The sequence below is a fragment of the Scyliorhinus canicula genome, chromosome 20 (assembly GCF_902713615.1).
Source record: "Scyliorhinus canicula chromosome 20, sScyCan1.1, whole genome shotgun sequence".
Classification (NCBI taxonomy): Eukaryota; Metazoa; Chordata; class Chondrichthyes; order Carcharhiniformes; family Scyliorhinidae; genus Scyliorhinus; species Scyliorhinus canicula.
In genome coordinates this window covers 57,199,358-57,220,854 of record NC_052165.1, presented here as the reverse complement: position 1 = coordinate 57,220,854, position 21,497 = coordinate 57,199,358, and the positions used below count along the sequence as shown (strand labels likewise).

General features: G+C 46.3%; 1 protein-coding gene across 2 annotated transcripts in view; it reads right to left on the bottom strand.

Moving 5' to 3' along the window:
• The window catches only part of atxn10 (ataxin 10), a 281,641-nt gene that overhangs the window by 30,218 nt on the left and 229,926 nt on the right, over nt 1–21,497 (bottom strand). For both annotated transcript variants that reach the window (XM_038780461.1, XM_038780460.1), the window contains exon 10: nt 5,206–5,269. In XM_038780461.1, coding sequence (XP_038636389.1) covers nt 5,206–5,269 — 64 coding nt within the window. The remainder of the gene's footprint in view (nt 1–5,205; nt 5,270–21,497) is intronic.

Below are 21,497 nucleotides of genomic sequence, written 5' to 3'. Positions count from 1 at the left end.
ATCTCATTAACCCCTAACCCCATCCCTGAGGCATTCCTAGAACTCACAACGTAATTCAGACCACAGAGATAATAGCAGTAAAGTGGCAAGCCTATAGTCAAATGGATGATGAAGAGCTTTGCGATAAGTTCACTCCTTTCTCAAGCCACAGTGATTTACGGGCAATTTTCGAGCTGCGTAACATAGTAGGTGAAAATGCTGCTAAGGGACAGAGATCAATGTGTAATATGCATAGCGAAACAACAGAAAGGTAGTTTTACCATTTCATTCTTACTCATGTTGCTGGTTGCCTAATTTTCTGAGGGTAGTTCAAATTCGACATGCAAACCTATTACCCAAATGCAGCAAAATGCTGATATCACTGTCCACACTCACATTGTAGATTACAGGTTATAAACACAGCTATTGGTGCCTTAAATCGTCTGCAAAGGGCTTCTGGGATCAGTGAGATTATCAGACTTCTGCATTTGTGGACTTAGTAGTGTGGCTTTTCTGGTGCCACATACTTGTCAAAAAGATATGCATACCGGGGGGAATAGTCCAGTTATTTTGTGATCAATTAATAAAGTGTACAGTTGTAGTCCTTATATTATAGTCCTTCTTGTCAAGTGTTTTTATTTTAAGTTGATAAATATTCTTTATTAATTGATCACAAAACAACTGGACTATTCCTTCCTGGTATGCGTATCTTTTCTCACTGCGTACCAAATTGAAAATATACAGCACTAAGAAATGGTGTTCCAAGTTTTCCTTTGTTAACATCAGCACAGTTCTTAACATAGGTATGCCTGATATTGCTCCAGGCATGCCTTCCTGTACTCTTCATTGAACCAGGGTTGATCCCCTAGCTTGGTGGACCTTCTGAAGGTCAAGTACAGGCGGGCTATAAATGTTGGCGTAACCAGTGACACCTACATCCCATAAATGAACTTTAAGAAGCCCAAGCAGCTGCTCTTGTAGACGGGACCTAGTAAAACATTATACAGGCTGACCTAAATGATGAGAAGGATGAGTTTCAATTTTCCTGATGGCTCCTGATAGCAATGGGACAAAATCATAAAATCCCACAATCCATTTTCCTTAACTTTGCCATTGAGAAATTCTTCATTTTATATTCAATATTTTTTTACAATGAAGTGGGTTGAAATATTGAATCACATGAGAACATTAGTTGGTTTATTAAGGTTATCTCTTTAAACATCGAACAGATGTTTTGGGCATTGCTTTACCCCACTTGATTCTACATTTGTAGCAGCAGGTCCTGCCTCAACTGAATCTGAAACAGTCAATCTGCAAAGATTGAAGAAACAGGTTTCTCTCAACCAGCAGTACCGTGGTTTCCGCTGCATGGATTTTGTGAATGATTCTGGATATCAGAAGAAATAGAGGAAAGGAGTAAAAGAACAGTCGTCTCCAGTAAATTAAAAAACAAACTCAACAGAATTTTGGCAACTTCTGTCCTGAAATGTAACAGCCAAGATTTATTCCTGAAACACTTCAGTTGTCCAAAAGGACTTAAGTTATGATAGAGCCCACTTCAGACTGGCCCTCATCTCTATTAATGGTGCTTGTTTCAATGTGCATTAATGATATATTACTTGGTCACTAACAGAAAAGAACCAGTTTTTCATTAAGACACACGTTCTATGGTTGTATGACATATGAACTATCCAGAGCTGCACTGAAGTGCTATGCAACTATCCCTGAAGGATGATGGAACTGACCACATTGCCTGGAACCGATGGCTATGATTATGCGGCAGGCATTTTGTAGTTTTATCACTTTGCCTGCTTTCTGTGCCTGGCAAAGGAGAGCAACCATCCTGTGAAGTGCAACAATATTCACTGACCTCCAGCCAGTTTTTTCAACATATTCAAAAGCGCCTTTTAAAACCAAGATAAGCGTGATACGACAATGTCCTCCCTGCTTTTTTTCTTGTTGAATGATAGGATGTTCATTTCTTCATTTTTGACATTGAACAAAGAAGATGATTAATTTCTGGAATATCAATGAATTTTTGAAAATAAAGTTTTGTGTCGCCACCACTCCCTTCAGTGTCAGTTTGAACAAAACAATTGCTGAAGAACAGGAAACAGCAGATTGTGGTTAATGATTGTTTTTCAGACTGGAGGATGGTGGACAATGGTGACAGCGGTGGACAGTCCCCAAGAGTCAGTACATATATATATATACATATATATAAATGTCTTGGATATTGGAATACAGAGTTAAGTTTCAAAATTTGGCAATAATAGTAAACTTGGAGTGGCAAATAGTGTGGTTGATACTCATTGACTGCAACAGGACATAGATAGGCCAGCAAGACAAACAAACGGTAGATGAAATTTAATAAAGTGTGAAGTGATTCATTTCAGCAGAAGGGTTAGGGAGAGGCAATATAAACTTAATGGCATAATTCGAAAAAGTGTGGAGAAACAGAGGAACATGGGGATATGATCTATACTTTGAAGTTGGCAGTGTATCTCTTCTTTCTTCTTCTCTTCAGCAGTCTCTCTAGATTGAGGATGATCTGCGTCCACACCCATTTAATGGTTCCAAAATGGCTGAAAAGTCCAATGCGCGATCTGCAGACTCTGTCACATGCGGGCCAGGTGGTGCTTAAGTGTCAGGCAGATGAGGTCTTTGGAGGTTTGTGTTCTCTCTCAGACACCTCGACTTTACCTCTACGTGCTGCTGACTAAGTCACTCGGTGTGTTTAGTGCCTTCCTGAATAAACCTTCTCCATTGTGTTTGGTTACAAGCCAGTGGAGTTCCAGGTGGCAGGACATTTTGAGAGATGGGTTAGTTAAGTGTATGGGATCTTTAAAAAAAATAAATTTAGAGTACCCAATTCATTTTTTCCAATTAAGGGGCAATTTAGCGTGTTCAATCCACCTACCTTGCATATCATTGGATTGGGGGGCGAAACCCATGCAAACACAGGGAGAATGTGCGAACTCCACACGGACAGTGACCCAGAGCCGGGATTGAACCTGGGACTGTGGCGCCGTGAGACTGCAGTGCTACCACCGCGCCACCGTGCTGCCCAAGTGTATGGGATCTTGAGTTTCATCAACAAGGACATAGAGTACAAAAGCAGGTTATTGTTGAACCTTAATAAAACTCTAGTGAGACTACAACTTGAGTAGTGCTTCTAGTTCTTCTGGTCATCACACTTTGGATATGAGGGTCCTTGAGGATACAGAGGAGATTTGCCAGAATTATTCCATCATTGAGAGATTTTAGCTACAAAGTTAGGTTGAGAAGCTGGGATTGTTCTCCTTAAGGTGGAGGAGTGTACAAGATTGAGACAGGTTTAGATATAGCAAAGAAAAGCTGTTTCCATTTTCTGATGCTATAAAGGACAAGGGGGAACAGAATTAAAATTTTCAGCAAAAGATGCTGAGGGGCTGTGAGAAAGTCCAGTAACTGGTAATGGCCTGGAACTAGTTGCCTACAAGGATGATGGAAACGGAGAAGATGAACAATTGCTCTACTGACAGCCAATATGGACTTGATGGGCTGAATCGCCCCTGTCTGTGCCTGTAATGGGTCCATGACACCTTTCTTGAACAACAGAATAGTTATTTCCTACCTTTCAATCTATGGTGACCATTCTAAAATGTAGGCAATTCTGGAAGATCAAAAGCATTGCATCCACCATTTCTGCAGCCATATGAAGTCCGTGGGCGTATACCCTGAGGACATGTTTGGAGGCTGTGTGATCCTTGCCAGCACTTTAAACCGCACAGAGTGCTGTTTAATAAAGTGAGAAAAGGCATCTGTGAAGCCGGTGAGTTTCACAAAGCTTTTCCCACGTGGGAAAATTCCGCCCTGCGTCTCTGTAACAGCTACTAGATTAAACAGTTATTTCAATCTGTATTATTAATTTATCTATCTGTTGCAAATGTTTAGTGCATTCAGATAGAGTACCTTTGGCTTTATCTTTTTTTTCATTTTTCCCGATGTTATTTTGGTCACCAATGTCTTATTGTCCTTGTTAAGCCTCATGTCCCTTCCATTGCCACTTTGAGTATTTTTGCCCAAATTATAAGTTTGCTCTACAACCTGGACTTTACTCTTACTATATTTGAATTTACCCTTTCCTGAATCATCCCATCACCCCCTACTTTATTAGTTTAAGCCCTATCTATTGCCCAAGATATATGGTTTACCAGCACACTGGTCCCAGCCCTGTTTAAATGAAGCCTGTCTCAATTGAACAGCAACTTGTTTCCCCAAAAGTGGTGACAGCTCCCGTGAATCAAAATCTCTACCTATCACATCATTCTTTCAGCCACACATTTAACACACTAACCCATCTGTCGGTATAATAATTGGCCTATGACTCAGGTAAAAATCCAGCGATTATTAGACCTGAGCTTCTGCATTTTAATTTGGAATTTTAGGCGCACACCTTATCCTCTAACTATGCAACCTAAGCTCAGACTTCATAAATAGGGCAACCACACTCGGCTGTGTAACCCCAGAAGCAAGTCAAAAAAAATAAAGGTTTCCATTAATGTATTTTCTGCATTGCAGATTTCACCAAAATGCCAGTGCTTTGATACCAGAAAAGGATACTTATCAATATTGTGAAAACATATCATAAAAGTTAAAGCAGGTTAAAAAGTCTCTTTTAAGTTGGTATTAGAAATACTCACAATTACATCATGCCTTTCATGGTCACTGCATGCCTCAAAGTGCCTTACGGGTAATGAAGTACTTTTGACGTTTAGTCTGATAATGACTAGGTAATCTTTTGGTTTTGTGACATTGATTGAGAGATGGATATTGGCCTGGGCATCAGCGATAACACCCCTATTCTCCTCAGGCACCATGCTATGGAATCTTCTACATTGACTGAGGGGGCAGATGAGGTCTCAAATTGAAGTACAATCTGAAAGATGGTACCTCCAACATTGCAGTACTCCAGTACTTCATTGGACAGCCAGCCTAGACTTTGGTGCTTAAGCCCTAGAGTGCGACTTGAACCTGGAACCTGGAGATATAGCAGTGAGAGTGCTACAAATTGTGGTTGTTACATTCCATGACATTATTTTGGAGAAATTAAAGACAATGGGGCAAGAACTTAAAATTCTGAAATACTTATCACTCTTCTTTTAGGGCAGAAGTATAAAAGAAAGTACTCAGCTGAGGCGATGAAAGTGGATCAAAAGAAGAGGGCATTGTAGTAAAGGATACAAGGGTTGTTGTCATCGATGCTGCAGTTGTCTAGGATGAGTGGAATACCATCCAATTCTCGGACCTGTACAGAACATAAGTAGAAAAGATTAAACTCAAGCCTAGCACAGCATTGCTTTCCTATTGTGATTTTCCAGACATTAGTCATGCTGTTCTTTAATATCGGGAGAAACTCAATTCGGACCTTCAAATTAATTTTTATTCCCTTCCTGAGTAGAGGGAAATACCATCGTTAGAGTGAGGCAGACAAGTAAGTGGTCAATTCCCCTCGTCTCTGTCAACGATCCTTAGTGATAATTTGGGCCCTGGGCCACCCTTTCTCCTCCCCTTCTCCTCCTCCTTAGCAGGACTCATAGCCAATCACTGGCACTTTAACACGAGTTGGGGGGAGGGAGGGTAGGAAGCCCTATTCTCAGTGCTGCAATCAATTATGGAAGTTCACTACATGAGACAACTGCAGATACAAGTTCATGCCTTCCATTCCATACTGCAATATGTTGGTGCAATAAGTTCTGCAAGTTAACAAATGGAGTTGAGAAAAATTGTAACACAAAAATTAAATGTTTTGGAGATTAAAAAAATTCAGATTGCAGTTGTTCTACGGACAAGCTCTTGCATCGCTCAATTTACATGATTTTAGAAGTCAAAATCAAGTTTGATTACTCTATTCAGCGATATACTTAAATGCAAATTATTAATGGTAGCATCACAATCACATCAATCTGGAGGTGCCATTAGTTACTAAAATAGTAGTGCGCTTTCCCAACCCCTGAATGCTAAATTTATGTCCAACTCATGTTTGACCTGTGTTGCTAACCACCTGCCTGTCTGCTTTATGGACAGTGACAAGATTTCAGTGAAGCCTTGCCATGGGCTTGCAAGTCACTGCACCTATGGACTTTGCCTCATTGCTCTTGAATGCAGGCGACATAAAAGTGCATTAACAAAAAGATTAATCAAAATGAAAATCCAGCAGAAAAATTAATGGAAACTCATCCAGGATAGATTGCTACTTTTTTTTAAAAAATAATTTTTATTGAAGAAATTTTTCAAAATTTTTCAAAATACAAACATTTTAACCCCCCCTACATTTACATTTAAATTATAACAAAACAAAGTCAAACCCCCCTACTTAACAAAAAAGTCCCCCCCACCCCCTACTCGCGCGTCCCCCCCAACCCCCCCCCCCGGCGAACCGACAGTCAGACCAACTTATCATTTCTGGCAGTGTCCTCGGGCAGGCCTTGCCCGTGCCACCACCGCTACCGTACTTCCTTCGTCGTTGTCCCCCCTCCCCCCCCCTCCCTCCCGCCCTCCCCTCCCCTCCCGGGTTGCTGCTGTCACGGCCTCAGTTTCTATCTCTGATCCAAGAGGTCTAGGAAGGGTTGCCATCGCCTGGAAAACCCCTGCACCGACCCTCTCAGGGCGAATTTGATCCTTTCCAATTGGATGAAGTTTGCCATGTCGTTTAACCAGGTGTTAACACTCGGAGGCCTTTCGTCCCTCCACTGAATCAAGATCCTCCTCCGAGCCACCAAGGACGCGAAGGCTAATATTCCAGCCTCCCTCGCCTCCTGTACCCCCGGTTCCACCCCAACCCCGAAGATCGCAAGTCCCCATCCTGGCTTGACCCTGGACCCCACCACTCTCGACACCGTCCCTGTCACCCCCTTCCAGAACTCCTCCAGTGCCGGACATGCCCAAAACATATGTGCATGATTCGCAGGGCTTCCCGAACATCTAATACACCTGTCTTCACCCCCGAAAAACCGACTCATCCTTGTCCCCGTCATGTGGGCTCTATGCAGTACCTTAAATTGAATGAGACTTAGTCTCGCACATGACGACGACGAGTTGACCCTCTCCAGGGCGTCTGCCCATGTCCCGTCCTCTATCTGTTCCCCCAGCTCTAACTCCCACTTATCTTTCAGCTCCACTACTGGTACCTCCTCCCCCTCCTGCATAATCTTATAGATGTCCGAGATCTTCCCCTCCCCGACCCAGACCCCTGATAGCACCCTATCACTCCTCCCCTGTCGGGGAGCGCGGGGAACCCCTCTACCTGTCGTCTGGCAAATGCCTTCACTTGGAGGTACCTGAACGTGTTCCCCGGGGGGAGCCCAAATTTCTCCTCCAGCTCCCCCAAGCTCGCAAACCTCCCCTCTATAAACAAGTCCCTCAGTTGTCTAATACCCGCCCTCTGCCAGCTCTGGAATCCCCCTCCTGTATTTCCCGGCGCAAATCTGTGGTTCCCTCTTAGTGGTGCCCCTATCAGACCTCCCACTTCCCCCCTGTGTCGCCTCCACTGCCCCCAGATCTTGAGGGTGGCCGCCACCACCGGGCTCGTGGTATACCTCGTGGGAGGGAGCGGCCATGGTGCCGTTACCAGTGCCCCTAAGCTTATGTTGCCGCAGGACGCCCTCTCCATGCGCTTCCAGGCTGCCCCCTCCCCTTCCATCATCCACTTTCGTACCATCGATGTATTTGCCGCCCAGTAATATCCTGAAAGGTTGGGTAACGCCAGCCCTCCACTATCCCTACTCCGCTCCAAAAAGACCCTTCTAACTCTCGGGGTGCCATGTGCCCACACATACCCCATGATACTACTCGTTACCTTCTTGAAAAAGGCCCTGGGGAGGAAGATGGGCAGACACTGGAACAAAAACAAGAACCTCGGGAGGACCGTCATTTTAACTGACTGCACCCTCCCTGCCAGCGACAGCGGCACCATGTCCCACCTCTTAAACTCCTCCTCCATCTGTTCCAACAGTCTGGAAAAGTTCAACTTGTGGAGGGTCCCCCAGTTCTTTGCCACCTGCACCCCCAAGTACCTAAAACTTTTAACTGCTCTTTTGAAGGGGAGCCTCCCAATTCCCTCCCCTTGGTCTCCCGGGTGTATTACAAAGACCTCACTTTTCCCCAGATTTAATTTATACCCCGAAAAGTCCCCGAACTCCGCTAGTATCCCCATTACCTCCGGCATTCCCCCTTCCGGGTCTGCCACATACAACAACAAATCATCCGCATAGAGCGAGACCTGATGTTCCTCCCCTCCCCTTGTCAGTCCTCTCCACCCCCCTGAACCCCTCAGTGCCATCGCCAACGGCTCAATCGCTAATGCAAAGAGTAAGGGGGATAGGGGACATCCCTGCCTAGTACCTCGATGGAGCCCAAAATATTCTGACCTCCTCCCGTTTGTTACCACACTTGCCATCGGAGCTGAATAGAGCAGTTTTACCCACTTGATAAATCCCTCCCCAAACCCAAACCTTTCCAACGTCTCCCACAAGTATTCCCACTCCACCCTGTCAAATGCCTTCTCCGCGTCCAGCGTTACCACTATCTCCGCCTCCCCTTCCACTGCTGGCATCATAATCACATTTAACAATCTCCGGACATTTGTGTTAAGTTGGCGTCCCTTCACGAACCCCGTCTGGTCTTCATGGACTACCCCTGGCACACAGTCCTCTATCCTGGTTGCCAGGACCTTTGCTAACAGCTTGGCGTCAACATTTAGGAGGGAGATGGGCCTGTAGGACCCGCACTGGACCGGGTCCTTGTCCCGCTTCAAAATCAAGGAGATCAGGGCCTGCGACATTGTTGGGGGCAGAACCCCCCCCTCGCGCGCCTCATTAAAGGCTCTCACCAGCACTGGACCCACCAAGTCCACAAATTTCCTGTAAAACTCCACCGGGAACCCATCCGGCCCCGGCGCCTTCCCCGCCTGCATCTGGCCTATCCCTTTAATTAGCTCCTGCAGCTCTATCGGCGCCCCCAACCCTTCTACCAGCTCCTCCTGTACCTTGGGGAACCCCAATTTGTCGAGAAAGTTCTTCATTCCCCCTCTCCTCCTCGGCGGTTCAGACCTATACAATTCCCTATAGAAGTCCCTAAAGACCCTATTCACCTCTTGCCCCTTCTGCACTACGTCCCCACCCCTCTCTCTCACTCCCCCAATCTCTCTGGCTGCATCTCGCTTACGAAGCTGGTGTGCCAGCATCCTGCTCGCCTTTTCCCCGTACTCATACGCCGCACCCTGCGCCCTTCTCCACTGCATTTCCGCCTTCCTAGTGGTCAGTAGGTCGAACCTGGCCTGCAAGCCACGCCGCTCCCTTAATAGCCCCTCCTCTGGTGCCGCCGCATATTTCCTATCTACTTCTAGGAGCTCTCCCACCAGCCTCTCCCTTTCCTGCCTCTCCTTCCTCTCTCTGTGTGCCCTTATGGAGATCAGCTCTCCTCTAATCACTGCTTTCAAGGCCTCCCAGACCGTCCCCACCTGCACCTCACCCGTGTCATTCGTACCCAGATAGTTCTCAATGCCCGTTCTCACCCTTCTGCACACCTCTTCGTCCGCCAACAGCCCTACATCCAGGCGCCACAACGGGCGTTGATCCCGCGCCTCCCCCATGTCCACGTCCACCGAATGTGGTGCATGGTCCGATATCGCAATGGCCGAGTACTCCGTGTCCTGCACTCTCGGTATCAGCCCCCTGTTCAATACGAAAAAATCGATCCTAGAGTACACTCTGTAGACGTGGGAGAAAAAAGAATACTCCCTCGCCCTAGGCCTACCAAATCTCCATGGGTCTACCCCTCCCATCTGCTCCATGAACCCCCTTAACACCTCTGCCGCTGCCGGCCTCCTATTCGTCCTGGAACTCGATCTATCCAGCCCAGGGTCTAACACCGTATTAAAGTCCCCTCCCATGATCAGGCCCCCTGCCTCCAGTCCCGGGATGAGGCCCAGCAGGCGCCTCATAAAACCCGCGTCGTCCCAGTTCGGGGCATACACATTTACCAGTACCACATTCTCTCCCTGCAACCTACCCCTCACCATCACATACCTGCCCTCCTTATCTGCCACCACCTCTGCCGCCACAAACGACACCCTCTTTCCCACCAAAATCGCCACCCCCCGGTTCTTGATATCCAAGCCTGAGTGGAACACCTGTCCCACCCACCCCCTTCTCAGGCGGACCTGATCTGCTACCCTCAAATGAGTCTCCTGCAGCATTGCTACATCAGCCTTCAGTCCCTTCAGGTGTGAGAAGACCCTTGATCTTTTAACCGGCCCATTCAGCCCCCTTACGTTCCACGTGATCAATCGGATCGCTGAGCGACCCGTCCCTACTCCCTGTCGATTAGCCATGTCTTGTCCCTTGCTCGCCCCGGGTCATCCCTCCTTTTCTGACCCGCTTCCCATAGCGATGCCCCCCCCCCCCCCCCCCCCCCCCCCGGCTCTCCCCTTCTCGTCCCTGGTCTTTCCAGCAGCAACCCGGTGTCCCCCCCCCCCCCTTCCCCCCCCCCCCCTCCCCCCCCCCCCCCCCGGCTAGGACCCCTCCTAGCCGCGATGTACCCAACATCGTACTCCCGAGAGTCAGCTGGTCTCCGCTGACCCGGCTGCTCCTGCCACATTCCGACTCCTCCCGGTTCACCCCCTCTGCGCCCGTGAAAGATCCCCTTAAAACCCCAGAGAAAGACCCGCATAATCAACCCGCTCCCCCCCGTCCCGTCACCCCAACTTAACGATATACATACCCAATGGCAAATAAATACATAAATACTTAACTACATACTTAAATAACAAAATAATTAACTAGCTATCAACTAACAGTGTGCTCAACCATCACCCTCCATCAACCAGTATACATAACCGCAGATAATCATAACCCGAAAAGAAAGAAAGAACAAAAAACCCCAAGCACCCAAAGGAAAAGGGTAAAAGGGGTAAATAACTAAGGGAAATTGGAAACGGGAAGAAACACCCCATAAGAAGCCAACGACCCACAATAGAGATTTCAACAGTTCAAATATACAGAAACACCCAACAACTCGAAACCTTCAAGATATTCAGAAAAGTCAACCGTTCGAGAAAAAACACCCCAAACAATCCACGAAACTGTTACCCAGTTCCGACCTGGCCTAAAAAAGAAAAGGGCCACTTGCTCAATCAAGAGTCCCCAGGCGGCTACGACCGCCGGTGCTCCCAGGTTTTAGTTCGTGTCCAACTTTTCCTCTTGTACAAAGGCCCAGGCCTCCTCTGGGGACTCGAAATAATGATGTTGGTCCTTGTAGGTGACCCACAAGCGCGCCGGCTGCAGCATTCCAAATTTGATCTTTTTCGCGTGTAGCACCGCCTTTGTCCGGTTGTACCGGGCCCGCCGCTTTGCCACCTCCGCACTCCAGTCCTGGTACACCCTTACCGTCGAGTTCTGCCACTTGCTGCTTTTCTCCCTTTTTGCCCACCTCAGGACTTTCTCTCGATCACTTAGCCGCTGGAACCGCACCAGCACCGCCCTCGGGGGCTCGTTTGCCCTAGGCCTCCTGGCCATGACCCGGTATGCCTCTTCCAGTTCCAGGGGCGCCGGACCGGCCCCTTCCCCCATCAGGGAGCTCAACATCTCCGCCACATATCCCGGGAGATCCGACCCCTCCAGACCTTCTTCCAGGCCCAGGATCCACAAATTTTTCCTCCTCATCCGGGTGTCCAGCTCCTCGAAGCGGCTCTGCCACTTCATGTGGAGTGCCTCGTGCACCTCCACCTTTGCCCCGATGACTGTGGCCTCCTCCTCCCTCGCGGTCATCTCCTGCTGCAGCTCTTTAATCGACGCCTCTTGGATCGCCTGGGCTCCCACCAACCTGGTGGCCGTCGCATTCATGGACTCTAAGAGCTCCACTTTCAGCTCCGTGAAAAAAACGGAGGAGAGCGGCCTGCTGCTCCTCCGCCCATTTCTTCCATTCCTCCGATGCGCCGCCGGCCGCCATTTTGATTTTCTTCCCCCGCTTTTTTTGGGGAGCTGCTGCCGTTTTTCTTGCCGCTCCACTCCGGGTACCGACCATAAAATCGGTCTAGTTCTCCTCAGGGGACCTTCCCCCACCGGGATTCGTCTTTACTGCACCTTTGGGGCCCTCCAGTTGGCCCGAAAACACCTTTGTCGCAGGAGCTTCCAAGTGTGCGACTTAGCTAGTCATAGCCGCACCCGGAAGTCAGATTGCTACTTTTAACAGGAGGATAGAGTTACTGCACAGGTAAACAGCAGCTTGGCACTGTACACACTAGAGAAGAAAGTGATGTTAACTGAATCGCCTTTCCTGCTGATTTCATGATCTAATATGTCTACACAAAGTTGCACCAAGGAGAGGCCAGCATTTCCATGCAGTGGTAAGGAATCACAGAAGGTGCTGACAATGGTAGCCAATTAACCATAGCTTTGCAGATTGCCTGCGAGCTGCCTCATTATCCAGAATTTTCCATTCTAGGTGTGTGTCATTGAAGGTAAAAGTATAGTTGAGTAAATATTGTACCATTCCTTCTGAATGAAAATTAGAGATGGTGTCTTATAACTTATTACTTTGTACATTCATTAGGTGAACTCGTACAATCACTGCATCATATTTCACCTCCTCCTTTTCCTTCTACTCATGGGAGTGCAATTTTCTGAACTTAAGTTGTTGCCGTAACATGAGGCCATTAGCAGGCCAGGAACCTGCTGACAGCTTCAATAGGCTTTGCCAAGGCTCTTTAACTGAACCATGACATTGGCATTCTGCATCAGGTTCAACTTCCCCAGCAGTAGGGATGACATACTGGACCTGCAAAAAGAAGGATTTCTAATTAAATTAGCCCCAGTATGGGTTACAATAGTTCAACTAGACACAGATGTTTGAGGCTGCAGCAACCACAGAATGGAGGCAAAAATTTTGTCATCGGCTGTTCCCTGAGTCCATCATCCTTACTTGAGGGCTTGTTGTGAGAACTGACAACTGCAATGAGGTGATTTTTCTGAGGACAACCTCTCAAAGCAGGAGGCATGGACAAAGCGTTCTTCATTTCACTGTCAAAGCAATCCCTGATGTCAGTTTCATTGAAGATGCTCTCCCCGTGGTTGACTCAAACAACCAGATTGAAGTTCTGCAGTCCTGCTACATCCAGTTATAAATGGTGGTGGACAATGAAGACTAGTAGCTGCAATGCTGGGGAATACAAATGGAGGCCGAGATGGATCATTCACTCAGCATTTCTGGCCACATAATAACTTGGGCCATACGCAGCCCATGTCAAGAGACTGCAGTCTGTATCTGGGCCCATTTTCCTCTTATGAGCAATGGAATAGATAAACAAATGGCCAAGTCAGGCACTAGGGAATTGCAAAGGGTGATTCTTTATTATTTCAGTTAACTGTTATTCAGGTCTAATGTAAGCCAGTGAAGTAACATTCCCGCTTTCTGTTGGTGTTCATATTAGTCTTCAGTTGAGGCCAGATCTATAAGGCTGGAGGAGGCTGGACAGAAGGAAGGCAATTAAATGGTGTTGGTAAGAGGTTCAGGTGAAGTATTACTGGGGCAGTTTGGGGAAGTAGTGCGAGTGCTGCTTCTGCTCTTGTATTTCTTGTCACCCAGGTTCATGTCTAGTCTCTCAATATAGAGGGGTTAAACAGCATGTAGCACGACCACAAATCTGAAAACCAAGGGTAACGATCTAACCAAATTGCAAGAGTCCCTTGACAAGTTAATTTGGATGGGTGTTTCCTAGTGCTCACAGTGCCGAGAAACACCATGCTACCTATCGGAACTTCCTTGCCCCGGCCAGCTGGCAGTGCCACCTGGGTACCTTTATACCCAGGTGGCATTGACAGGGTGCCAAGCAAGTCACTCAGGTGCCACGAGCAGTGCTAGAATGACATCCTGCTCAGAGGGCCTCCCTGCCCAGAAGGGAACCACCCCTGGGAGATTCCCCCAGCCCTTCAAGAGCCGTTCACTTTGGTCCCCGTTTGTGGGGACCAGCACTGAACGGCACTCACCCGAGGTCTCCAAGGCAAAGGGGTTAGATCCTAGGGCCTCGGTCGATCCAGCGAGTGCATATTAGAGTGATACTAGCCGAGTTGCTCAATATGTAGATTTTCTAGACAGTGATCCCACCCACAATGGGAGGGAATCAGATTGTGATGTCTCACAAGATTGCATTAGATCTCGAGGGATTTCCAGGCATCACCTTGTCGCCTTTTGGGTGCAATATGGCTGGTGGATCGCGCACAGAATCCCTACAATGCAGAAGGAGGCTATTAACCCATCAAACCTGCATTGACCCGTCAAAAGAGCATCCCACTGAGCCCACTCCCCCGCCCTAGCCCTGCAACCCTATAACCCCACCTAAACTTTAAACACTAAGGGCAATTTGGCATGGCAAATCCAGCTAACCTGCACATCTTTGGACTGTTGAGGAAACCAGAGCACCCGGAGGAACCTAACGCAGACTCAGGTAGAATGTGCAAACTCCACACAGTCAGCCAAGGTTTGAATTGAACCCAGATGCCTGGTGATGTGAAGCAACAGTGCCACCTTCATGGTTAGGACTGAATGGCGAATCTCCTTCGGAACAGTCCAGACAGTGAAATGGTTGCAAGAGCATGTGACAGCCAGTCAATGAGATTCCTGGTGGCGGTATGACTCTCTTATAGGCCAGATTTACATGTATATGGTTTCTTGCCTCGGGCCATTGCTAGAGGACTATTATATCACAAATGAATCATGATCTGCAATCAAGCTGAATATTCCAGGAATGTTGACAAAGAGATGATGGAAAGCATACAGGCAAATGTGGATGCAGCCCAGAAAAGTGGGAAAATCCTCATGTTCCCTCATCCAGCTTCAGATTGTCCTTGGGAAATTGTGGCTCTTGCTGGTACAGAGAGCTTCGGCCACCTCCATACGAAAGCACATGAAGAGTCAGGTGCCAGGGAATAGGACTTTCACCTAAGAGTCCTACGTTTAAATATGTTGATGTTTTAGAATGCTTCTAGAAAAGGCTTAGTTGCCTCCAAGACACTGACCCAGTATGGCAGTCTGTATACAAATGGCACGATCGCATATGATTACTGTGTAGGTATTATTGAATGGAAAGGTACATATTGCACCAAGAACACTTGACTATTTAAAAATGATCAGCAAGTATGACACCTCTGAGGCTAAGATCATCGGAGTAGCTCTAGAAACTTTGGCACAAGTATATTTCCAGACTGAAATAATTGTGACTAGGTTTTCTGCGTTTTTTTGGACTTTAAAGAAACTTATGCATTTAATATTTTTCCAAAGCTGTCAGGTGGGATAAAAAGATGTGTCCAGCTGTTTTCTACAATTCACCAACATGACCCACACAGACAGTATCTCCCAATGCAAAATCTCTTTTGAAAAGTACATTCAATTTATTTCACCCCCTGCAATCTGCAGCACCATTCCAACTTTCATTTATCCGCCTTTATTAACCTTTGCAATTGCTTAACACATTGATGGGAGGAACACATTTAATTAATCCTGGGAGTGGGTCATTATTCTTGACCTCTGACCATGCTATTCTTTAGGTATTAAACAGACATTTAATATGATTGGTCCCACTGCCTCTGCCCATCCCACTTTTCATGGCTATGTTTCATTAAAAAATATGAAGATTTTTAGAAAATTCTAGACAGAAATTTCGGCTTTCACCTAATCTTTTTGCCATTCCAAGTTCGAAACACACTTCCTTTCTTGTTCTCAGACCACATTTCTCACTCTGCTGACATTAACATTTGAAGACTTTTACAATTATCTCTTTAATTCTTTACCATCCAGATTAGTTACAGTATTAGTACCACCTTTACTTTTGATGCATTAATTTTCAGCTCTGTTTTGCAATGAGATTCATACTTGCTGCAATTTTCCAATATAATAAACGCATGCAGTTTAACACTAAATTTAACACTTGTTTGCATATTATTCAACTTTGCTAATTCATTCTACAAAGATTAATCATGCATCTTTTTGAAGACCCAACACCAACAATTGATACATTTTGCCACTAGAGGCCAGTTGTAAAAACAGCATCATTTAAATGTTTTTTTCTCATTTTGTTATTCCTGGACCAAATCAAATGTTTGGCATGATTTGGTTCAGGACCAATAACGTGTTTAAAGCAGCCAAAGTTTAAACTGGACCCGGGCCCTCGGGAGGCCATATTCGGGGTATCGGACCAGCCGGGTTAGGAACAGGTGCGGAGGCAAATGTTGTAGCCTTCACCTCGTTGATCACCCTAAGGTGGATCCTGTTAGGATGGAGATCAACCTCTCCACCCTGTGCCCTGGCGTGGCGGGGGGACTTGCTGGAATTCTTAATGCTTGAGAAGGTTAAGTTTGAACTGAGTGGAAGGATGGAGGGGTTCTACAATTCATGCGCGTTATTAATTATGCACTTTCAAGAATTGGATAACATCGAACATGAGGTGGGGGGGGGGGGGCGTTGGAGGGAGGGGACTGTATGTGTTAATGTGACTATGGGTGATTCCTGATTCCTTTTTATTATTTGTTTATGTTAACATGTGGGCTGCTGTTTGGGGGTTGGTGGGAGGATGGGATTATGGTTGTTGATATGGGGATTGACACTGTATTCGTTACTGCTTATTGTTTATTATTTGTGGGTGTAAATTTGGGAAAAAATGTGAAAAAGGAGAATAAAAGTAATTTTTTATAAAGCAGACAAAGTTTGAGATTCAAGATACTTGCTGAGAGAATAAAGCCACAAGATTCCACGGGTTTTGAAGAAGCACAAATAAACTACTATACAAAGTCAGAAAGATAAAACTATTTATCGTATATACTAAACATTCAGGGTTAATAGTCATTCAAACTGGTCAACTCACCACACCACAATAAATAGCAGATGAAACCAAAACAGATTCCATGGATTTCTCAATAACTCACCCAGATGTCAGAAAACTCTGAATCAACCAATCCCGTTGAAACTCTCTCTCCATCTCTCACACACAAAGGATTCCAGTCTTTAACTTCGAAGATTTTGCCTTGCAATTCTCTTCAAAGGTCACTCTAGCTCTCATGGTCTCAACATGGTCCACCTTGCAGGGTTTCAGTCTCGTCTCCTGAGACTCTATTTCCCTGGATTCCTGAGTCTGCCTTCCAGAACCAATTTACAGGCACAGCTTCAGCTGTGCTCAACAACTTTTTACTGCTCCAATGGTTACCTGCAACCCAATGGCCCACAGCACAGTGCCACTAATCTTCTCCTGTACTCTTCAATTGCCAGGGCTTCTCCTGAGCCCGCTTCAATTTCCAGGGCTGCTCCTGATTCGCTTCAATTGCCAGGGCTCCACCTGAGCCCTCATCACTTAAAAAGCCTGTCAACTGCAGCCTTTTGTTCTCCTTGGAGCCTTTCTCTTCTCCTCATGTTCTTTCTTCTTAACTGCGACCTCTCGCTGGTTCCCTGTCTGGGACTCGTCTCAACAATGGGACCCTGCTTCTTCAATTTATTCCTTCAAGGCATTGGACATCGCTGGCAAAGCCAAAAAATTTTGCCCATCCCAAAATGTCCTTGAATGCGTGGCTTGCTAGGGCATTTCAGAGGCCATTTGAGAATCATCTGCATTGATGTGGGTCAGATTAGGCCAGACCAGGTAAGGATGGAAGATTTCCTTCCCTAAAGGACATCAGTGGACCAGATGGGTTTTTACAATAATCAACGATGGTTTTATGCTTACTTAGACTAGCTTTCAGTTGCAGATTTTAATTCCACCCACTGCTATGGTGGAAATTGAACTCGATGTCCCCAGAGCATCCATCCAGCCCTCTGGATTACTGGTCTTGTGGCATTATCACAAGGCCCCATCTCTCCTGGTCACATGACATGGGTCTTTGCACTATTTATTTTTGCACAGTCACACTGAGCCAATCCTCGACATGAAGGATAACTAAAATGCTAAATTATGCATCCCAGCCTGCGTAAGCATGAAACTCTCGAGGTCTGCCGGAACTTGCAGGTCTTCTCTTGATGAGGAAGTTTAGATTTCTCAACAATTTTCTCTGCTGTTTGGCGTCTTCCCATTTACCCTTTCCAAGGGCTGGTGCAGACTCGATGTGCTGAATGGCCTCCTTCTGTACTGCAAATTCTATGATTCTATATTAATCACTATCCTAGAGAGAACAGACCGTACATTTATTCCTCAGCTACTGCCAATGCTACTCTACAACTCGGCCGCTAGAGATGAGCAAGAATAATTGGAGTGACCCATCTTTCAATATTCCTCCTCTCTAGTGTCTGAACATTTCCTTTGCGTGTGGGAAAATAGGATGTTTTTCTGCGATCACTTCATTGTTCTGTCTTTGATGAACATACAATTCAGGCTGTTGCTAAGTGAAAGATACAGTGCGTCAAAACATGCTCATTTTTTGAGATCCGACAATGACCCTCAGGTCAACTGATTGCTATTACAGCCCTGAATTGCAGTCTCTATTTGTGCAATATTTACCAGTCTTAGTTTGCTCCTGACTTGGTAAATACCAGTAAGTACACAAGTCCAGTTAGAAGCAACATTTCCTTTGTGGAATGTAACATATTGTAGACAGTGACAGGATTCCACTAAAGCTCACCTACCATAGTCAAAACAGTGGCTGCTATTAGTATCTTCACTGCTGGTAGAGAGAGTAAACTTTCCTCACATTGGTCAGGTTCGTTCACTTCGGGACCATGTTACTCAATTGAGAATACGTTCTAATTATGAAAAGTTATTAAGGGTCCTGTTCTACCATCAATGTCAGTTCATTTGGTCAATCGTTTTTGAACAGCATGTTGATTACTGAAGGAAATAAGTGGCTGAAAAGAGCCCCCTTTGACAAAAAACAAACATTCCCTGAAAGGCTCTGAGCAACATCTTGTCATTTAAATTGGCAAGGTTTTAACTGCCAAGGTTTCTCTAAATCTGTGGTTGAGAATAATTGAGTGTTCTTATTTCCTCGTCCTATGCCTCATTCTTTTAATCGAGCTTCTAGTGCATTCAGCTCCAGGCACCCATTCCTTGTTCCTACTACTAGCTCACATCCTCACCCTCCTACTAGCTCACATCCTCACCCTCCTACTAGCTCACATCCTCACCCTCCTACTAGCTCACATCCTCACCCTCCTACTAGCTCACATCCTCACCCTCCTACTAGCTCACATCCTCACCCTCCTACTAGCTCACATCCTCACCCTCCTACTAGCTCACATCCTCACCCTCCTCCTAGCTCACATCCTCACCCTCCTACTAGCTCACATCCTCACCCTCCTACTAGCTCACATCCTCACCCTCCTACTAGCTCACATCCTCACCCTCCTACTAGCTCACATCCTCACCCTCCTACTAGCTCACATCCTCACCCTCCTACTAGCTCACATCCTCACCCTCCTACTAGCTCACATCCTCACCCTCCTACTAGCTCACATCCTCACCCTCCTACTAGCTCACATCCTCACCCTCCTACTAGCTCACATCCTCACCCTCCTCCTAGCTCACATCCTCACCCTCCTCCTAGCTCACATCCTCACCCTCCTACTAGCTCACATCCTCACCCTCCTACTAGCTCACATCCTCACCCTCCTACTAGCTCACATCCTCACCCTCCTACTAGCTCACATCCTCACCCTCCTACTAGCTCACATCCTCACCCTCCTACTAGCTCACATCCTCACCCTCCTACTAGCTCACATCCTCACCCTCCTACTAGCTCACATCCTCACCCTCCTACTAGCTCACATCCTCACCCTCCTACTAGCTCACATCCTCACCCTCCTACTAGCTCACATCCTCACCCTCCTACTAGCTCACATCCTCACCCTCCTACTAGCTAACATCCTCACCCTCCTCCTAGCTAACATCCTCACCCTCCTACTAGCTCACATCCTCACCCTCCTACTAGCTCACATCCTCACCCTCCTACTAGCTCACATCCTCACCCTCCTACTAGCTCACATCCTCACCCTCCTACTAGCTCACATCCTCACCCTCCTACTAGCTCACATCCTCACCCTCCTACTAGCTCACATCCTCACCCTCCTCCTAGCTAACATCCTCACCCTCCTACTAGCTCACACCCTCACCCTCCTACTAGCTCACATCCTCACCCTCCTACTAGCTCACATCCTCACCCTCCTACTAGCTCATATCCTCACCCTCCCACTAGCTCACATCCCCACCCTCCTACTAGCTCACATCGTCACCCTCCTATTAGCTCATATCCATTATTCCATTCCGTTTCTCACCCCAAGCAAGTAATGGATTCTCATCCCTCACTGTTACTTTCTTGCAGCTTCCTGTCTCTGGCCAAATGCTCTCTGATCAGCAAAACGTGTTCACCCCCAGAAAGAACAACTGGTGGCTTGGTCTGATACCCCTCCTGAATCCTCAACCTGCAGACGTGCAGCACTGGTTGGATTTTTACACTGCCTATGGCACAAAATGTTAATCAACCCATTGCACCCCCTCCCACATGAAAAAAAGCTGGAGAAAAAAGTTGAAGAGGACAGATAGGGAAAGAAAACATGATGAGGAACCAGATGAGAAAGGGAGGTAGCAGAAGAGATGAGCAGCAGCACAGACAGGTAGGAGGGAAAAGTATCCCCCAACTGAGTTTCTGAGTTCCTCACCACAGTATCCTTAACCCAATTGTCTTCAGCTGTTTCATCAGTGATCTTTCCTCCATTATAGGGTCAGAAGTGGGGAAGTTCGTTGATGATTGCACAATGTTCAGTTCCATTTGCAATTCCTCTGATAATGAAGCAGTTCATGCATAGATGCAGCAAGACCTAGACAACTTTAAGGTTTGTTTCATACAAGTGCCAGGCAATGACCATCCCTAATAATGGAGAGCCGAACCACATCCCTTTGATACTCAGTGACCTGACCATCACTTAATCCCTCAACAACATCCTGAATATTTCATAACTCTAAACAAAGATATATTCCATTGAGAAAGAAAGACACAAGACTTATCATCCATGACTAACTATGGAATTTAAGAATGTATCAAATTGAAAACAAAGACGAACAATGCTGCAAAATGAGTGATTGTCCAGAAGACTAGAAAAGTTTTAGAAAGCAACAAATAATAACAAAATAAAATAAAGAGGGAGAAATTAAGAGTATGAGAGAAAACTAGCAAGCAAAATAAAGACAGAAAGTAAGAACAGACAGGATGAGACTGGGGAATTAATAATGGAAATAAAGAATTGGAAGAGAATTTGAACAAGAATTTGGTATCTGTCTTCACAGTAGGAGACACAAAAAGTATCCCAATAATAATAGAAAATCAAGAGGTAAAAGGGTGGGGGAGGAACTGAAAACATTCACCATCACGTGAGAAAAATTGCTGGGTAAACTAACTGGAGTAAAGAGTGGCAGGGCCTCTGGGCTTGCATCCGAGGGTCCTAAAAAAGATGACTGCAGAGATAGTGAATGCATTGGTCGTAATAGAACAAAGAATAAAGAACAATAC